General features: G+C 40.7%; 1 protein-coding gene across 2 annotated transcripts; it reads left to right on the top strand.

Moving 5' to 3' along the window:
* Nucleotides 1-495: 495 nt before the first annotated feature.
* On the top strand, nt 496-18,186 carry LOC147182023 (glutamate decarboxylase 1-like). 2 transcript variants are annotated; one of them, XM_086098611.1, is made up of 17 exons: nt 496-699; nt 1,366-1,484; nt 2,642-2,698; nt 4,253-4,387; nt 5,004-5,246; nt 7,370-7,460; nt 11,140-11,252; nt 11,782-11,897; nt 12,800-12,879; nt 13,070-13,124; nt 13,196-13,312; nt 13,395-13,459; nt 13,530-13,608; nt 13,755-13,904; nt 14,954-15,061; nt 15,135-15,224; nt 16,661-18,186. In XM_086098611.1, the coding sequence occupies exons 2-17, from the start codon at nt 1,409-1,411 to the stop codon at nt 16,832-16,834; spliced, it is 1,749 nt and encodes a 582-aa protein (XP_085954737.1). In that variant the 5' UTR covers nt 496-699; nt 1,366-1,408; the 3' UTR covers nt 16,835-18,186. The 2 variants fall into 2 exon arrangements, with proteins under 2 accessions (XP_085954737.1, XP_085954746.1); XM_086098620.1 differs by lacking the exon at nt 2,642-2,698.
* Nucleotides 18,187-18,868: the final 682 nt, after the last annotated feature.

Raw genomic sequence — 18,868 nt, 5'->3', positions numbered from 1 at the left:
GCATTGTGAATGTTATTATTAAATGTGTGTGAGAAGTCAACTGGTTTACATGTTGCAAATACACTTTATTTCCTATCATTTCAAAACAGAAAGGGATCCGCAGGTCGGCCCACCGGGAAATTGCCAAAATGTCCAGATTCGCCCCTCGAAGTGTTTTACCTTTTGGAGTGGAATTTACAAAGTGCAATGTACTGTATTTTGAAGGAAGCGTCTGAAAATCAATCATCCAGATTGAGCTGTGACTCCAAAGACATTGGGTCTCAAAAGTGACCCCAAAAAATTGTCCTCCCAAGGTCACGCATTTGCAAACATAACCCATACTGGGCACAAATTGCACAATCTGGGGGGAGATTTGTAATTTTATTATTTGTTCCTATTAACTTTTTCTTTTTGGGCTTCTTAATCGATTGTGCGTGTCCCTTGACAAGCCCTCTGAGTCATGGGGGGGGGGGGGGGGGGTGCGTGTGACTCACGACTGTGTGTGTCTTGTGTGTGAATGTGAACAGACCAATGGGCAGTCGCAGCTCCTCATATAAATAAGGCATAAAAATGTTCTTGAGGGAGACAGTGCTCACTTGTGCACCGCTGGGTAGGATGTTATTGGCGCGCTTTGCAATAGACTCCAGACATCTGCACCTCTGAGCCTTTACAGCGTCTACGTTTGTGGATTCCGCTACCTGTGGACGCTCCTGCGCGCCGGTAAGACGTCTGGCTTTCATCCCTCACACTGCACGGCATCTTGTGCGTAAAATGTATTTATGGCGCCTTATTTCAAGCAAGAGGGATTTTGTTTGAAAAGCATCTTGCGCATATTTTGCTGATGACAGGAATGAATTGTCCATTTTTGCTTTGTTGTTTTTTTATAGCACGGTGTTGAATATTTAGCAATATTCGTTGTACTATGTTTCCGTGCATTTAATGTGTCCATAGATTGAAAATCTATTTCTCCAAACACTTGTAGACGAAAACAAAAAATAATAATCATCATATTTTCTCCAGTGAGTTCTTATTGTCATTTCCATGATATCATCTATTTTTCTTCTTAACGTGTCAGTATTTAATCGACTGATATTTACTGCGGCTCTGACAGAATTTAACGGCTAATTGAGTTCAAGAAATATTGCAGCGCGTTTCCGAAATGGATGTCGGCTGCGTCTTATCTCCGCCAGCGTTTATCCTTTATTGTGTCAGTTCTGTCAGTGCGCAATTGTGCTTCCAAATTGCGCACCCAATACTCCGCTGGCTTTCCTGCAATCCTGTATTTAAAATTAGTATTATTATTTCATATCATTCAATTGACATGTCCTACATTAAATGCGGCAAAGTGGCCGATGTATCATTCTAACTGGTCTGCTTTGTTTACAGTTGAATAATAGCCTTCTTGGAGATCAGATAAGAGAAGAGAGTGATGGCCACGTCAGAGCCGAGAGACACCAGCGGGGAACAGGACCCCAACACCGCCAATTTAAGACCCTCGTCCACAAGTATGTGCATATAACACCTTGCTGCATCGACCCCCGAGGGTCAGTCACATCTAGTTAAAAGGCCGTCCTTCACTGAGATGCTGTGCATGGCTGGCCGTAGCCTAAGCGCGGGTGCCTTGCTCAAAGTGCTCACATGCACTCACTTAAACGCCCTCCCTCCGTTCGTCTGGCTCTCTCCTCTCTGCCGTCACCCCTCCTTCTCTGTCTGGGGGGGGAGCGACTCTTGCCCGGGTCATTTGCTGTGTAGGCTCCGTCGTTAATCACTGCGGTTAAAAACAGAGCCATCACAGCTGCCTGTCTGTCTCTCGGGTTGGTTGTCTGTCTGTCTGCCTGTCTGGGTGAAGCAGTATGATGCCATTTTCTCTGCTATATGCTTCATTTCACTCCCCATGGCTTGTGGCCTATGTGGTCGCGCGTGGGCTTGTGCGCGTGCGCGTGTCTGTGCACTCTTCGGTCTAATCGCTTTTGAAAAGCTTGAAAAAAAATGTTTGTTATTGTTGTGGAAGTTTCTGGCATTTTATTTGTCCACGCTGTGGCTACGTCGCTTTGCATTGGGTCCTAATGGACGCCATCTCGGCTCACGCATGTCCACGCTTTTGTGTGTATGAGTGAGACTGCGTGCCTCGAAGTGTCTGCTCGAACCTATTTCCAGGACCATCACCAGCCAGCTCCAGTCACACACGCTGTTGTACTCAATTAATTCCCACCCTCCTCCGTGAGCTCATTTCACGGGTGTTAATTTCCACCCGGCCCCTTTGGCTGCATGTGTGTGTGCGAGTGTGTGAGCCAGTGTGTCCCTATTGATTTGGCCTTGTAGGTCGGAAATGTTATGACTTATCTCCTTATGTCTAAAGAAATATCGGCTAATCACAGCCTAGAAACAAAGTATAGGCCTACAGTTTACACTAAATGAATATGTCAATTTTGTAAAAAATAAATAAAAAAATTCAAGAAACAAATATGCTACAATCATGTTCCCAAATGAACGGATACAAGCAGAACTTTCGAATCTATTTTTTCCAAGGATATATTCTGGTTGTCACACACCCGGCCAAATTGCCGCCCGCCTCACGCTTCACGCTTCTGTGCTTGGCCGCCTTTGCATCAATCTCCCGCCGCCGTATACATCACAAACTTAAAGGTCTATTCTGTTTTAGCCTACGAATATGCGTGGATGCATGGCTGTACACGGAAACTGGGCATGAGGATTTGTGGTAAGTTGTCTCCTGCATCCTGCAAGTATTGTGAGCGTGGCCTTTACGTGGTCCTCGCTTTGCGACGGAATTCCGTTCGAACGAATGTGCAAGTCGGAACGGGCCGTCAATATTTGTAAGAAAACACGTTTCAGAATAATAATAATAATAATAATAATAATAATAATAAACAGTATTGTGCGAATAATAATAATAATAAACAGTATTGTGCGAACTCAGTGTGCCACTGTTGTAAATAAATAAATAAATATATAAATAAATAAAGCTGATGAGATCCAACAAGATGTTTTAATTTTAATATAATATAGATCATTATTAGTAGAAAATGCTCTGTAGAGTAAAAACAGCTCATTATAATGCAGTCACTACAGCAAGAGTTCGATCAAATAAACATTACTTTATGAAGTCTATTTCATACAGCTCTTGTATTGGAGGTCATTACGTCGCCTATAATGTCAGGTGAGTGTTTACAAAAACTCCACCGTGTCAGCAGAGGGCTGTGTTTTATTATTCTTGCGTTCACAGCCATTTCCTGGCTTGTAAAATAGGCCACTGTATAGAGGCTGTGAGAACGAAACTGTCACACTGCGTTACCATCTTGGAAAGGTCAGTGGACATTACCCCGTGGGTCTGATGATGAGAGCTCCTCTCACCCACTCTGACCGCCCCCGGATCCTCCCAATGTCTTTTCCATTCTACAAACAAGGGGACAAACCTACTTCAGACAGCACAGAAAAATATGCTGCAAAGCACCCACGGTCAGATAAATTGTAATAGGCCTACATTTGTTTTGAAAATTTTACAGTCACGTATAGGTCAAAATTCAGTGAGCGAAATGACAGAACTGGCCTCTAGTCTTTCAACAAATAACTATAATTGTATATAACAAATGGGTTTCCGACGATGATTAATCTACCCTACATTTGAATGGATTATCGTATTGGGTTTGAATGTGTAACTCTGAATGTATGATATCATTTTTCGAAATGTAAAATTATATGAACTGAATTTAAAAAAAAAATCCAAATGAAATGCAAGCAATAATTTGGCATTTTTTAATTATTATTATTATTATTATTATTATTATTATTATTAATTAGTCCATTAATTAATTACTTTATATATTTATTTATTTAGCAGGCCTTATGGACCTTCACGGGGACCGGATCAATCACCGTGCAGGCCCATATAGTGAAGGCAGACACGGTGCCGCTCTGGCATCCTTCATTAACCCTTTTTATGGTGGGGCGGGGGCTTAGTAGGCTACTGTTGGCACGGGGCCATAGCCGAAAGCTGTCCGCGGATCACTGAGCCGATCAGTGTGTGAGGGTGTTTGTGTGTGTGTGTCGGGGGTGTGGTTTATTCTATATATAGCCTAGGTTTGGTATGATTTGGCCTCCACCAGAAATACATTGTTTTTAAATGATACCGAAGAACAACTAGAGGAACGTTATTGCTTTTTCTTACATGAAAATACATTTGTATACTGATATAAATATTGCATGATGGAGATGTTTGGCGATAACTCGTGCACTTCCCCGTGCAACACGCTAGGGTTCCTGCAGAAGAACAACAGCCTGGAGGAAAAAGGCCGTCTGGGTCAGAAGAATCTGCTCTCCTGTGACAACAGTGACAGGGACGCCCGGTTCCGACGCACCGAGACCGACTTCTCAAATTTGTTTGCCAGAGGTAAGCAAATATAGCCTGCATTTAAGAAATATTACGTTAATGAGCAAGCCAAATCCAAAAAAGGAAATCAAAAAAAAATCTTTCAAGTTTATCATTCTTTTTTTCTTACTTTTTTTTTTACCTTTATTTAACCATGCTAAAATATATAAATATATAATTAAATACAAATGAATAAAAGAAGAAGAGGCCATTGCAATGAACACTATTTGGAAACCAAACTTGCATAAGAACATGCAGGGGATTTCTATCAGACAATTAGATGGAGAAAAAGAACAAAATAGCAAAAATTAAAATTGTATACAGTAATTCAATATAATTAATTAATTAAATTAATCATTTTAAAAAATATATCACAACTACTTCTGCTAAATTTCCAATGAAAAGACTGCATATTTTGTGATTGCAGAGCCACTCATCATCATTTAATACAGTGAAGCTAACATTTTACTTGGGGGGGAGGGGGAGTTAGATGAACAATATATGCACCTTTGCTTAAGTTACATGTAACCTAATGCATGAAATGAAATACCCCTTCCCCCTCCCTCCCCACTACCACCCTATAGTACTGCATTTTCACAAGCTTTAATCAGAAATAATTTCCCCTGGCATCTTCTAGACTTGTTGCCCGCAAAGAATGGAGAGGAACCAACCATGCAGTTTTTACTGGAGGTGGTTGACATCCTGACCAACTACGTGAAGAAGACGTTCGAGCGCTCCACCAAGGTGCTGGACTTTCACCACCCTCACCAGCTCCTGGAGGGCATGGAGGGCTTTAACCTAGAGCTCTCCGACCAGCCCGAGTCTCTGGAGCAGATCCTGGTGGACTGCAGGGACACACTCAAATATGGTGTCCGGACAGGTATGAGAAAGAAATGTAAAAAAACAAAACAAAAAAATATATACATTATCTTGAATTTTGGCCAATTAAAGGCGGAGGAAAGTTGAATTAATGACAACAATGCTAACGTATAATTCAACAGACCCCGCCACCCCTCCCACCGTTTAAAAATAATCTGCTGTCTTATTTATTGCCCCCATGGCATTAATTCACTTGACGTCCCTGTGCGCTGCCGTCTGACTTATTAAAGTAAGTGTCGCCTGAAGGCGTCCTAACGTGGCCTGTTTGCAGCTGTTAAAACGACAGCGCTCAAACTGTCCCTTGGGTTTCATACAGTATATCATTCTGCGTCTACTTCATTTTGAACCCTGAGATCCGTGATTGTTTTCCTGAGAAATACCGGTGGGACTAGGAGCTGGCCGTGGTACTGAACGTTACAGCTTGCACAATAGCCTATAATGAAATCATAATAGATCAGTATCATAAGTTCTAATACAAATATAACAATTATCTCACTCTTAATGTTTAGTAGGCTATTGTAGTTGCAGTGGTGTAAAACTGGTTCTAACATTTTGTCGCTCTATTTGTAAACATGACTGGCATGAAATACAAGTGACATTCGGATTTTTTTTTAATGCCACGCAAACCATCATTCTGACCAAAAAAAAAATCCCCTTTGACTTGTGAACAAAAACTTGAGATCCGATGACTTTTTATCCTTTCTGTCCAGTGTTTTTTTTTTTATGAACAAAAACGAGGAGGTGAACATGGAACTGAGAGACAAACACAAAAACAACAAAGTCTAGAATCAACTTGATAAACTAAACGGGGGACAGGACGTGGCAACGACAGAACTTGGGGGGACGACAATGGACCAACACAGTTTGTGTCCAAAATCACAAAGCCTGGTCCTCCGAAGGCTGAATTTGTCGGCTGCATGACGTCACTCCCGGCGCGACTCAAACAGCACACACGGATTTCTATATGAAGGGATAATCAATGCTGCTTGTCGGTGGCGCATTGGCCGGCAATCCATTCATGTGTAAATCAGTTATAAATCCGTGCGTGCTGTCGAGTCGTGCCGGGAGTGACGTCATGCAGCCGACAAATTCGTGTTTTTGGACACAGGCCCAAACTGAACGAAAGCAGTAAACAAAACCCACACTCACTAATTAAGGCAACGTGGCTGAGGGAACTGATTGGCTAACACAAGGGGGGTGGGATGACAAGCAGAGGTGGACGTAATGGGGTAGATGCCACGGACTTTCGACTTCCGCGTTTGCGTTTCAACACTCGCACCCCTGCGCCCCCCAACCGCCCATCGGCGGGAGCGCGCAGGGCATCTCAACTCTCTGAAATGCTTCGGACAACTGAGACAGACACACTACAGACTCGCACTCGTCGACCGGAATGCGCAACCGAGGGGCACAAAGGCGGAAGCGCAAGGACTGGGATGCGGCCCACACGTCGCAAAAAGGAAACGGAAACAAAGCGGATATGTGGAAACCAGGAAGTCGGAAGTCCCGCCTCCTCCGTGGCACATAAGACTTGACATGACAAAGGGGAACACAAGGAAAACATTACAAAACAGATCATAACAGAAGAAAAAGGAAACAAGGAATATTGTAATGATTTGAGGCTTGAGCATTTTCATGGGAGGAATTCAACTCATCTCTCAAGGCACCACTGTCTAAGTATGATACAGTGCAGTTTTACACCAGTCTAACTGTACTGCAGTCGCAATATAAAACGATTGCCTCCTGTCAGTTTGTCATTGTAATTTTTGTATCTCCTTCAACAGCAGCGGTGTACCTAATGCTGTGACCAAGTGCATTTTAAATATAAAACATACTTATCATGTGGGCCTGCTAACACCACATTTACATGCTATTTATATCCATGACTGCATTTAGGCTGCAGGCATTCTTGAGGCTGACTATGTGTGCGAGCACCTTGAATCTAAATGGCTGTCACATTATAACCTTGTTACCAGAGCAGTACAACAATCTATTTCGGGTTTCGTTGACTTACAAAAGGCACACATTCGAGTTAAGTAGGCGATTGCTGCAACAGCAGCGTTTCCCCACACAATTAAACTGCTTGTCGTACAACAACTTTATGTTTTGTGTATGTTTCTCTCTCAGGTCACCCTCGCTTCTTCAACCAGTTGTCCTCGGGTTTGGACATCATCGGCCTGGCAGGAGAGTGGCTCACCTCCACTGCCAACACTAACATGTAAGTCATACACACTTGTTGCAATTGACACCATTAATCATTTATGGGATGAATAATTTGGCATGACAGAATTTGCCGTTTGTAGGCCACTTGGCTCTCTGCAGCACCGTTGTCATTGTAAATGTTTTTAGTTTTTTCTCCTGTGAAGACTTGTGAGTTGATAGAGTGTTGGCAGCTGTCGAGCTGCTTCGTGTATCACAGTCTGGCCCGCCCCAGGGGTGGTTAGATTGCATATTGATCTCAGGTCACAGCTACATTGAGGCCCAGTCCGATGGAGGGCATGAACCACATCAGCTTCACACCTTTTCACAACACAAGCACAACCAAACATGTACTAACTCCCAATAAAAAAAAACATTCATTAGGTTAGAATTATAGACCACTCACATGTTGCTAAAGGTGAGAAGCTTATTCTGTTTTGTTTTGCATGGATAATATAAGGGTTAAACAATTAGAAATATTAAGAGTTGTAAAATTGAGAATCTAATAAAATTACAAACGAGAATGAAGAAATGATTGATTGACAAAAGAAGAAACAGCAGGCTACACTGCAATACAATTGATACTTAAATAACAATGAGGTTGAATCAGATATAGCTAACAATAGAATGTTTGGTCCACATGACCTTTTATCCATGATGGATTGAATTGACACTTAGAGGATAATCTATTTTTAATTAAGCTTCCACAATGCTAAGAAATTCACTAGAGATCTAATTTGTCTGGATCAATATATCAATTACATGAGGAGTGATTATTTATAGTTGATGAGAAAAAAATGTTGCTTTAAATTACCGCATCATTTCGAAATCCATATTGCATCATATGTGTGTGTGCAATTCATCCAAGTTGAATTTTGATTTTGTCTTCTCACAATCATACAAACATTATTTTGCCCTGTCTTAGTGTACTTTGCGTTGTTTAATATGACCCCAGTTGAAGTTAACTGTAAAACTAAAAACACAACAAAATAAGTTACATTGTATATTAAATCCAAAGCATACTTTGTTTAAGAAACATATCCAATGCTAATGCTAATGCTGGCCATTAATGTGAAATGACATTGACAGGCTAATTGAAAATTTGCATCGAGTTCTAAATATTCATACACATACATAATATAACAATACTCAAAGATATATAGTCTTCCTAATCTGTGAAAAAAACATGTTAAATTGATGATGTTCAATTGTGAATGTCTTCTTCTACACCTTTTGAGTGTAGCTAAGTGTGTAGCACTGTGCATTTACGGCACCACACTGCCCCTAAGAGGCCAAGGCAGCCAGTACTGTATTTATTTTTTAGCGATTATATTTCATTGCTATTATTTTCATATTATTATTTTTACTTTGATATAAATCTAAGTTGTGGTTGGTCTTTAAAGTTATATTTGAAGAAGATTTTTAGTGGTTGAATAAATAGTATATTTTGAACGTTCAGTATTAATAACAAATAATAATAATTGTGATTGTTACTATTTTTCTCTGTTACATACTTACTATAATAGAAATTGACATTTTATTTGCCATAGCTTTACTTAAACTTGCTTAACGTTGCTTTCCGTGTATGCACTTGCTAGCTACTATAGTCGTTCAAATCGTCTAAAAACCACAATGACACAACAATTTCTTATTCCTTCACAATTCTAAACACTGCTTTTTTATTTCTGTGTGTTCCCGCTTGTCTTATAAATGTGTTGAGCAATGTCTTGGACACGGGTGCATTTTATTTTTTGAAACCAATGGTTGTGGGGGGAAAAATACTTCTCAGCTATGTTGTTTGCTTGCAATGTTGTGAAAATAATTGATATAATTGACATTGACTGCAAGAATCAAACCTTCTATAAAGTTAGCTCTGCCACTGATGTTGATTGGTTCAGTTTGCTGTCTATCTTGTGAATGGATTAATGGACTGCTCGCATTAAATTCTAGGCTGGTCTCTTGGGGTAAAATGGAGGAAAAATAATGATTAAATAGCACCATATTGGCCCCATAAAATGCTGATTCTTTACCAGGTGCAGCACAATATTAGGTCATATTTCAGCTGTTATTACTTGGCACAAGAATAGAAGCTCAATGTAGAGATATTCAACAGAGATTGAGACACATGCAATTTCTCAAAACATTAGTCATAAAGCCACCACCTCCTCTATATCAGCACATCCCACTTGGAGGATACACACACAAACACACACACACACACACACACACATCCATCCGTGCGCTTGCGCCCACTTCCATAATGACACCAGTTTTGACACACACACGCACACACCAGCTCGGCTGTCCCAGATACAGCAGCAAGGATTTCCAGTCCATTGACTGCATGCTCATTGTGAGCTGGTCTGAGCAGATATAGGCCAGCTGGGCCCCACACTGTCACACAATGTCCTCGGGCGCCGCACAAAACCCAGCCACACTGTGGAAAGTGGCTGCGGCGGCTCCCCGCCAAGTCCTCGTTGCATTGTCCCCCGCGGACACGGTCCGACTCGCGCTGCGTGTCACGGGGTTAGTCACATAAAAGATGCGCGCTGGAAGAGACTCGCACACACAAGGGGCGCCCTTGATGATGGTAATAAGGGCATTTAGGGGCTTTCCCTGGGGACAGGCAGGTGACTGAGGGGTAATTTTCACCCTCAAAAGACCAATGATTGGCTCTGATTGTGATAATCATCGCCATTATTGTCATGATGGCGTGAAATGACTCGCAATTTTAAAGAGGTTTTGTTTCTTTTTGGCTGTGGTTGGAATACATAAAAAGAGAGACACTTTTTTCCGCTCTTAATTTTAAAAGAACACCTTATATTGTTCTTTGTTAACCATGTCAGTGTAATTCAATTCATCATCATGTAATTTTCTTTTTTCATCCCGTTTTTAAGACCCCCCCCACCCCCCACCCCCCACCCTAATGTCCTTTCGCCGTCCTCTCGTGCACCTCCTCTTTCTTTGTTTCCTCCTCACAAGTCTTTATCTCGCCTCCTCTTTGCACACAAAACAAAAAAGCTTTTCCTGCGCCGCAGAGCATAATTGCGGACAAGATGTTTTCGATGGTAATAGTGGTGCACTAAGTGGCCTCATTACAAAGAGGGATCAGCCAGTGTGGGAGGTGTAGAGTGGATGTAAAGACGTATGTGGCACATTTAACTTTCACTTCTCCTGACTGGACTTTTTTTTTTTATTGTGCATCCCTGTGACTTCTAATCTTTTTCTTTCATTTAACCGCACTATGGGGGGAATTAATTATATGATTTTTTTCTCCTTTTTTTTTTTTTAACTTTGTGGTCAATATCCACACACGCAGACACACGTCCTGTTATCTTGCCCAAACACACGCTGAAGCCCTCTCAGCTGTCAAATCAGCCCCTTTCACAATTGTGACTGAGGTTGGCAGGATTGACAGATAGCCATCACAGCATTGTGCGCTTTAATTAAACTACTGAAGGATTTCACAAGGCATTTGAATATGAATGTTTGCTGCCTATATCACACACTTTAATTAGCTCAGTCAGCGCAGGCTCCAATTTGCGCTCTGCGGATGGAATTGTTGGAGGAGCTCATGGAAAACCAATCACTCTTTGTGTGCATGCATACAAAATGGTCTCTCCTTCCTGTACACGTAGTTGTTGCTTTGATGCTCCTTGATGTGCTGATGCGTACATTTTATCCTTTTTGATTGGCAGGTTCACCTACGAGATAGCTCCAGTGTTTGTTTTAATGGAGCAGCTGACCCTGAAGAAGATGAGAGAGATGATTGGCTGGCCCGGTGGTGAGGGAGACGGCCTCTTCTCGCCAGGTTAGCAACCAAACAATAGTAAATATGGAGACTTTTGTCTTTTATTAAAAAAAAAAAATGTAAAAAAAAAAAACCCCAGTAGTTAATGGAAAACAAAGCTATTACACACACTTAAAAATGCTGGGTCAAAAATTGGACCGGTCAATTTGACAAAAAACTATTCAAAAGGTTTAGTCAAATTAACTCAAGTTAGTGGGTTGGTCCAAATTGGATTGTTTTTGACACAACAGAATCTTGTACTTTTCACCTTCTAAGTAGCCACACTGATTAATTTAGAGCAAAAAAAACCCCAAAAAAACATGAGCGAAGCCACCAAGCGTGAACAATATTTACGCTGTGCGAGAGAAAGCATAACGGCGTTTGGCTTGGATGCTGTGACTGCATACTTTGAGAATCAAAGCAACATTTAAAAAAAAAAATCGTGTTTGTAAACCAATTTGTTGGTAAACATAGTCGTTTGCGAACTCAGGTTTGTGTTAGTTTATTATGCCAGATTTTCTTAAAAAGTTTAACTGTTTCTACTCAACAGGGGGCGCTATTTCCAACATGTACAGTGTGATGATCGCTCGTTACAAGTATTTTCCTGAGGTCAAGACCAAGGGCATGTCCGCTGCTCCTCGCCTGGTTCTCTTCACGTCGGAACATGTATGTTGAATGAGACCACTGGACACACGCGCGTGCGCCCACGCACACACACGCACGCACGCACGCACGCACACACACACACACACACACACACACAGTTTGCCTTAAGTACATTTCCTTAGCGTGCGGGTGGGACAACTTTCATTTTGTAATAAGATAGATCGTCAACGTCATTCGGAGAAAAAAAAAGATGTTAAAAAAGATGTTCGTTTAAGTTTTTTTTATGATAAAAAAAGTCATTAAATTGTTTTTATATATTATATTTATTTTCATTTCATTTATATGATTATTTTTATTGTTATAATTATTCAACAAATTATTTAATAAAATAATATTTTTAAATGTTATACAATTGTTTTTTTTTTAATGCGTTTATTCGTAATGTTTTCATGAAAGTTTCTCAATGTAACAATTTACCCAGAAATATATTTATAATAGCCTTTTTATTTGACCATTTATGATAAAACGTCTTCTAATTGGCATATTAAAGGCTTCGCTGTTCACAATGGGTACACCTGCAAGCCTCTGGCCAATAGTTTTTAGACTGGATTCCGGTTTGAATTTACCACCCTCTCTCTGCGGATGTGACTTCATGTGTGTGTAGTTTCATTTTCCGGCCACAGGTGGCAGTAGCGATTCGAAATTAAATTTTCTACGTTCAGCGGCTTTAATCAGATGAATGAATTAAATCAATCCATTAGAATCTAAAACATTTGCGCTATATTGATGCTTGGTGGATGAGATCAAAGGACACAGCGTTTCGGAATGCTTCGCCCCCCACCCGCCTTAGAGAATTGCATAGCTGTGATTGGGCCACCAAAACTCCATTGCCCTTGATGGCTTATTGAGCAATTGTGTCACTAAGCGAGTCATTGTTTACCTGATGTGTGTTGTTCCTGCAGAGCCACTACTCCATAAAGAAAGCGGGAGCCGCTCTGGGCTTTGGCAGTGAGAATGTGATTCTGCTGAGAACAGATGAAAGGTAATGCATACATTCCATCTTAAAATAAATAAATAAATAAACAAGTGTTTACAGCTGCACATCTATTCTGTAACAAAACAGTGGACCAAAGGTCTTAATGATATATATATATATTTTTTTTTTCTTATTTAGTTTCAGTTTAGTTGACTTTCAGGACACTCCTGTCTTATGTTATGTTCCGCTCTTTCAGGGGGAGGGTCATTCCTGCCGATCTGGAGGCCAAGATCATTGACGCCAAACAGAAGGTGGGCTCTTGATTTTGCTTTGTGCCAACTGTTCACGATCTCCGAGTGTTAAACGTGTGTCCATTTCACAGGGTTACGTGCCGTTATTTGTCAACGCCACAGGTGGCTCCACTGTGTATGGCGCCTTTGACCCCATCAATGAGATTGCTGACATTTGCGAGAAGTACAACCTGTGGCTGCACGTGGATGTGAGTTTCAAACATTATTTGATCATCATAGTTCATATTCATGTTATTAATGTGATGCCTTTTGCTAACTGTTGTCTTGTAGGGGGCGTGGGGTGGCGGTCTGCTGATGTCCAGGAAGCACCGCCATAAACTCAATGGAATCGAGAGGTAGTTATCGAGAACTGCAATACGTTGCCTGTCAGTCAGTTCAGTGGAATATCGTGTTTCAACTTTGCAGAGCCAACTCTGTTACATGGAACCCTCACAAGATGATGGGCGTGCCCCTGCAGTGCTCAGCGATCCTTGTTAGGGAGAAGGTACGCAGCTGTATAAGAAGCATTCCGCATGGTCACGTTCATAGCAGCGGTCATTGTCACGAGAGCTCATTGATCTGAATATTTTCCGAGCGTGTCCCGAATACAGGAAAAGATGATCAGAGGTTGCGATGCATGTGTGTTTGCAGGGACTGATGGGAGGCTGTAACTCCATGTGTGCTGGTTATTTGTTCCAACAAGACAAGCAGTACGACGTCTCGTATGACACTGGGGACCAAGCCATCCAGTGCGGTCGGCATGTCGACATATTTAAGTTCTGGCTCATGTGGAAGGCCAAGGTAAAAGACTTGCATTGCCTTTAAAATCATTTCATATTTTTTTTTAAAGGAGAAGTCAACCCAAAACAAATTTCTTGGTAACAATATTTTCTAGAGGTGTGCCAAAAAAATTGATTCTCATTTAGTACGATTCAGAATCGATTTTAAATGTCCCAAAAACGATTTTATTTAAATTATTTTATACTGTCTTGCCTTTGTTTGTGTGTGCCTTTATTGAGACCATTGTTCATGTTGTACTCGATTTGGCCACTTAGGGGCAGTGTGGGTCCACGCATTCTGACACACTGTTAAGTTGTAGCCACATTAGAGAGTAGAAGGAAAAAGTCACGATCAAGTTATTACAATAAAAGTTGTTTTTTTGCAGCGTGGAGTCGTTCTTTTGAGAGATAAAAGTGCTGCGGGTAGCGCGCTAATTAGCATTAGCGAGTCAGACTGGAGTAGATCATTACGATTCTTCGCACATTTATAAAAGGAAGCAAAAATCATTGTCAATCAAATCATTTTTGAATCAGATATCATTCTTAACCGAAAATCGATTCTGAATCGAACCCCAGACTCAAAAATCAGAATCGGATCGAATCGTGAGACATTCAAAGATTTCCACCCCTAATATTTTCTATGCAGCCCCACTAGTCTAAATACGGTATTCTGGTTAATATTGTGTTAGTGGAATATGAGTTAAGCAGCAAAATCCAGCAGTCTTTATCAATATCAGAAGGCGGCCATTTTGCCACTTGCTGTCGAGGGAAAATGACATCACAGTTGCTCAGGTCTCAGGTAACAAGTTACAACCAATCACAGCTCAACTTCAGAACACAGGTGAGCTGTGATTGGTCGTTGCCTGAGCAACAGTGATGTCATCTTTAGTCGACAGCAAGTGGCAAAATGAGATGGATAAAAACGGCCGGATTTTGCTGCATAACTCCTATTCCACAAATGTAATATTAATCAGAATGTTATGTTTAGACTAGTGAGGTCACAGATAACATATTATTGTCAAGAAATGTTTAAGTTTGACTTCCGCTTTAATGCTGCGTTTCCCCTCACAGGGCACCATTGGGTTTGAGCAGCACATTGACAGGTGCTTGGATCTGTCTCAGTATCTGTATAACAAGATCAAGAACAGGGAGGGGTACGAGATGGTGTTTGATGGAGTGGTAAGCCGTCCTAATGTGGTTTTAATTGAGCTACATGCCTCTATGTTGTCTTCACTGTACGTTCCGTCCGCAGCCTCAGCACACCAACGTTTGCTTTTGGTACATCCCACCCAGCCTGAGGGGAATGCCAGACAGTGAGGAGAGGCGGGAAAAGCTCCATAGGGTGAGACGCCTGGCAACACTCGGACCATAGAGATAGTCGAGCATTGCATAATGTTGGTAAACAACAGGTGCCAGGATACAGTGGCCTGAGGTTTAACCATGACAAAAACAGATGTACCCCAAATGGTTGAGGTTTTCTTTTGAAATTTCCTTCCCAAAAATCCAAATTAATCCAGCGGAACATTTGAAGTTAATAAAAATGAGTGGATTTCGTAAATAGTTGAGCAGCGATCACAAGACTGCCTATCATGTCTTAGCCTCAGATAAATAATAAATAAATACATAACTTCAAGACTTTTTTTCACTAATAATGTGACCTAAAATCTGAAAATTGAAATTTAAAAATACTCTTTTCAAGAGGGGAAGTAAAACATAAATAAATGAACAACTGCCAATAAAGTGGTTGCACAATTGTGCCCACCCTCTTGTAATTGATGATGTGGCTGTGTTAAGAATGAACCAATCGCATTCAAACTCATATTGATGGAAATAAGCAAACATTACATTCAGCTATTTAGTAGCTGCCTTTTTTTGTCTTTCAAGCAGAAAAGCGTCAGGTCTTTCATAAATGTAAGGAAACAAATTAAATTCAATCGCTATCAGGCTCGAAAAGCAAAATCAATTTGATATCTATTATTTGTTTTGTGTTATGTACCCAGCCCTAGTTCCGGGTTTTAACACAAAACTTTCAGGCGTACGAGTAAATAAATAAGTAAATAAATAAAAACAACGTCAGGAAAAGCCTACTTGAACATCAAAAATGTATTTGGGGATAATCAGAGGCACTAAGAGTGGGCTCCATTTAACATGAGGTTGAATGTGATTGGTTAGTTCTGATCACAGCCACATCCCTAGTTTCGTAAGGGTGTGCTCACTTGTGCAACCACATTATCACAGTTGTTTACTTAATATTTCTACTCTCGAACAGATTATTTTTCTTTCTTTCTTTTATTCCTTCCTTCTTTCTTTCTTTCTTTCTTTCTTTCAAAGTTTAGACTTGATGGATGTTTATCATTTTTTCATATCACAAAAAAAAACCGTGTATTTGAACTGGGGTGTGTAGACTTGTTTGGTAAATGTTTGGTTGGGTTGTCTTTGCAAAATGTAGCAAAACGTAATGTTGAGCCTGCTATCTAACGCCAGCTCTCCAACGGCGTAATCCTATGTGTGAATTTCCACCACGTCTATTTTGGAATCCGCTTTCCTCTCGACATGTTAAGCAATTTGCCTCATGTAACGTCACATATTTAAACGAGGGTGGTAGAGAAGAAGACTAAAATCATCATAATTAATTATCACTTACTTTGTTTGCGTTAAGGATTTACTGCGCCATCGGAAGATCAGACGGGCTTTTCCCACCCAGATAAAAATATGACATCATGGTGAGATGCCCTAATGATTTGATTGTTTCTTCTTCTTCTTTTTTTTCATTGCCAGGTGGCGCCAAAGATCAAGGCCATGATGATGGAGACAGGGACCACCATGGTGGGCTACCAGCCTCAGGGCAATAAAGTCAACTTCTTCCGCATGGTGGTCTCCAACCACGCGGCCACCCAATCCGACATCGACTTCCTCATCGATGAGATCGAGAGGCTGGGTCATGACCTGTAGATCGGCACATCATTTGAGGAGAGAACCCAACATTAAGACTGCAAGACCCCCCCCCCCCCATCTCCCCCCCCCCCCACACACACACACATAGTTTCAGGTAACTGATGGATGTGTGCTGGTGGGAAGTCTTGTACTGCGTGTGTTCTATCTAGTGTCATTTCATGTAGATTATTGTTCTGCGTGTGCGCGCGCGTGGATGCGCTCGCGCGAGAGAAAAGCAGAAAAGCACAGCTCAAAACCTGACAAGTATCACAAAATTATTCTTGTGTGCACAAGAGTGCTGGTGGCACACCGTGTGTATATAAAAGTATTTTAGAGCTATTTATTCAAGATAAGCTAATGAATATTATGTTTACAGCATATTTACAAAATGAAATATGCTGACGAAAGGAACCTCCGGCTGCTTCGATCTGCCATCTTCTCCAAGTTGGACAGGTCATGACAATGAGACAACCTCTGCAGTTATGATTTAAAAAATGCTGACTCATTGTCTGTTTCATGCAATCATGTGATAATTGTATGTGCTCTTAAAAAAGTCTTTATTCATATATGATTATATAGAAAATATTGCATTTTCGTTGTATACAGATTCAGGTATTTTAATGTAAATGTATCTTCATGGTGATAATTTGTACATTTGAATTTGAAATGATAGTGACTGTCGGCCAAAGAAAGACGAGGGCGGAAATAGTGCAAGTCATTATTCCTCATATAGTGTATAACTTGTAGATGTTTGTAACACGTGACCCTCGACCGCAATGCAATTTCTATTGTGCGTTTATTTCTGTGATTGTGAGTCTTTGAATGTCTGAGGTGGCGGACTTGTGACGAGGTGAAGGAGAGCGAAACCTGCAGTGTGTATGATATGCTCCTTCGGCTGAGCGTGTAGAAAAAGGAATGTGAGAATGTTCTCTTCGTGAGAAGGCGTTGCAAGGATTGTGGTATGTATCGGAATTCTGAGGCATTTACTGTAATATACGATATTTATTGTGATACATATTCAATGTATTTCCAGTATTATGGGAGCTCAACGGAATATCGTGTTTCAGGAGTTCCTCTTTGTGTCTTTGCACTAGGTTCACCTTTCTTTCCTCCATTGTAAATGGACGTGTATAATGGCAGTATTATGACCTATTTAATTAAACATGGGGGGTAACCAGGGACCATTATATTAATAGGATAACCACATAAATTATATTGAAACTCTTGTGAAGAATGGTTTTGAGATGAATATAGCTGTAAGGAATGTTACCCAGGCCAGGAGATTATCTGGAGGCACTTTAACAAAAAACAGCGTCTCTATAAAATGTTTAATAAAGTCTATTAAAGTCTATTAAAGTCTATTAAACTTATGAGTTGTTGATTCTTCAGTTTTTGTCTTACATTTTTTTTGGTGCCCTAATTCTACACACATGAACGCACTCACACGTGTTTTTGTTGTTTGTTTGTTTTTTAGCTGCGTGCCAGATTGTCCTGCATTTTTATTTCTATTATAATGATTAAACCCCTCAAGTCAAGGTTTTCATTCTCTTTGCCCAGCATGTCACCTTTCACTATCACATTTTCTTGAGTTTCCGTAAATATATTCTCTATTCTCTTTTCAGATAATAATAATAATAATCATCATCATCTTCTTCATCAATATCCTAATGCTTTGGCGAATCGATGGCGCTCGAAGAGTTTTTATTTGTTTTTGCGTTTGTTTTTTATGCCCGGGAAAGCGTCACGGATTTTAGTAGGGAGAGAAATGGAGAACATAATAGGATTCAGCATCTCTGTGCCCTTAAAGACAGAAAAAGAAAGATTGCAGTTTCATAACATTTACAACGACCTCATTTAAATATGGAACAGGGAGGCATTGAGGGGCGGTGGAAGGGAATGCTAGCGCTCTCTAGTGGTGAAGAATATCCTCTGGGCAAATGGCTTGTGAAGCACAAGCCATTTTTTTACTCAATGATTTTGTTTTATGCTCAAATTAAATGTTGTGTTCCCTGTAGCAGTATGATATAATATTATTACTTTATGTTTTTAAGT

Source organism: Leptonotus elevatus, chromosome 1 (assembly GCF_054856555.1).
Source record: "Leptonotus elevatus isolate MCC_2025b chromosome 1, RoL_Lele_1.0, whole genome shotgun sequence".
Classification (NCBI taxonomy): Eukaryota; Metazoa; Chordata; class Actinopteri; order Syngnathiformes; family Syngnathidae; genus Leptonotus; species Leptonotus elevatus.
Note: the sequence above shows the minus strand (reverse complement) of the source record. Positions and strands in the feature narration are given on the sequence as shown.

What these genes read in the sequence shown, in the direction of transcription:
- LOC147182023 (XM_086098611.1), top strand. Translation starts at nt 1,409, where the DNA reads ATGGCCACGTCAGAGCCGAGAGACACCAGCGGGGAACAGGACCCCAAC. An exon ending in TTCTCTTCACGTCGGAACAT is followed by an intron (nt 11,898 to 12,799) that starts GTATGTTGAATG and finishes TTGTTCCTGCAG; the next exon opens with AGCCACTACTCCATAAAGAA. An exon ending in AAACTCAATGGAATCGAGAG is followed by an intron (nt 13,460 to 13,529) that starts GTAGTTATCGAG and finishes TCAACTTTGCAG; the next exon opens with AGCCAACTCTGTTACATGGA.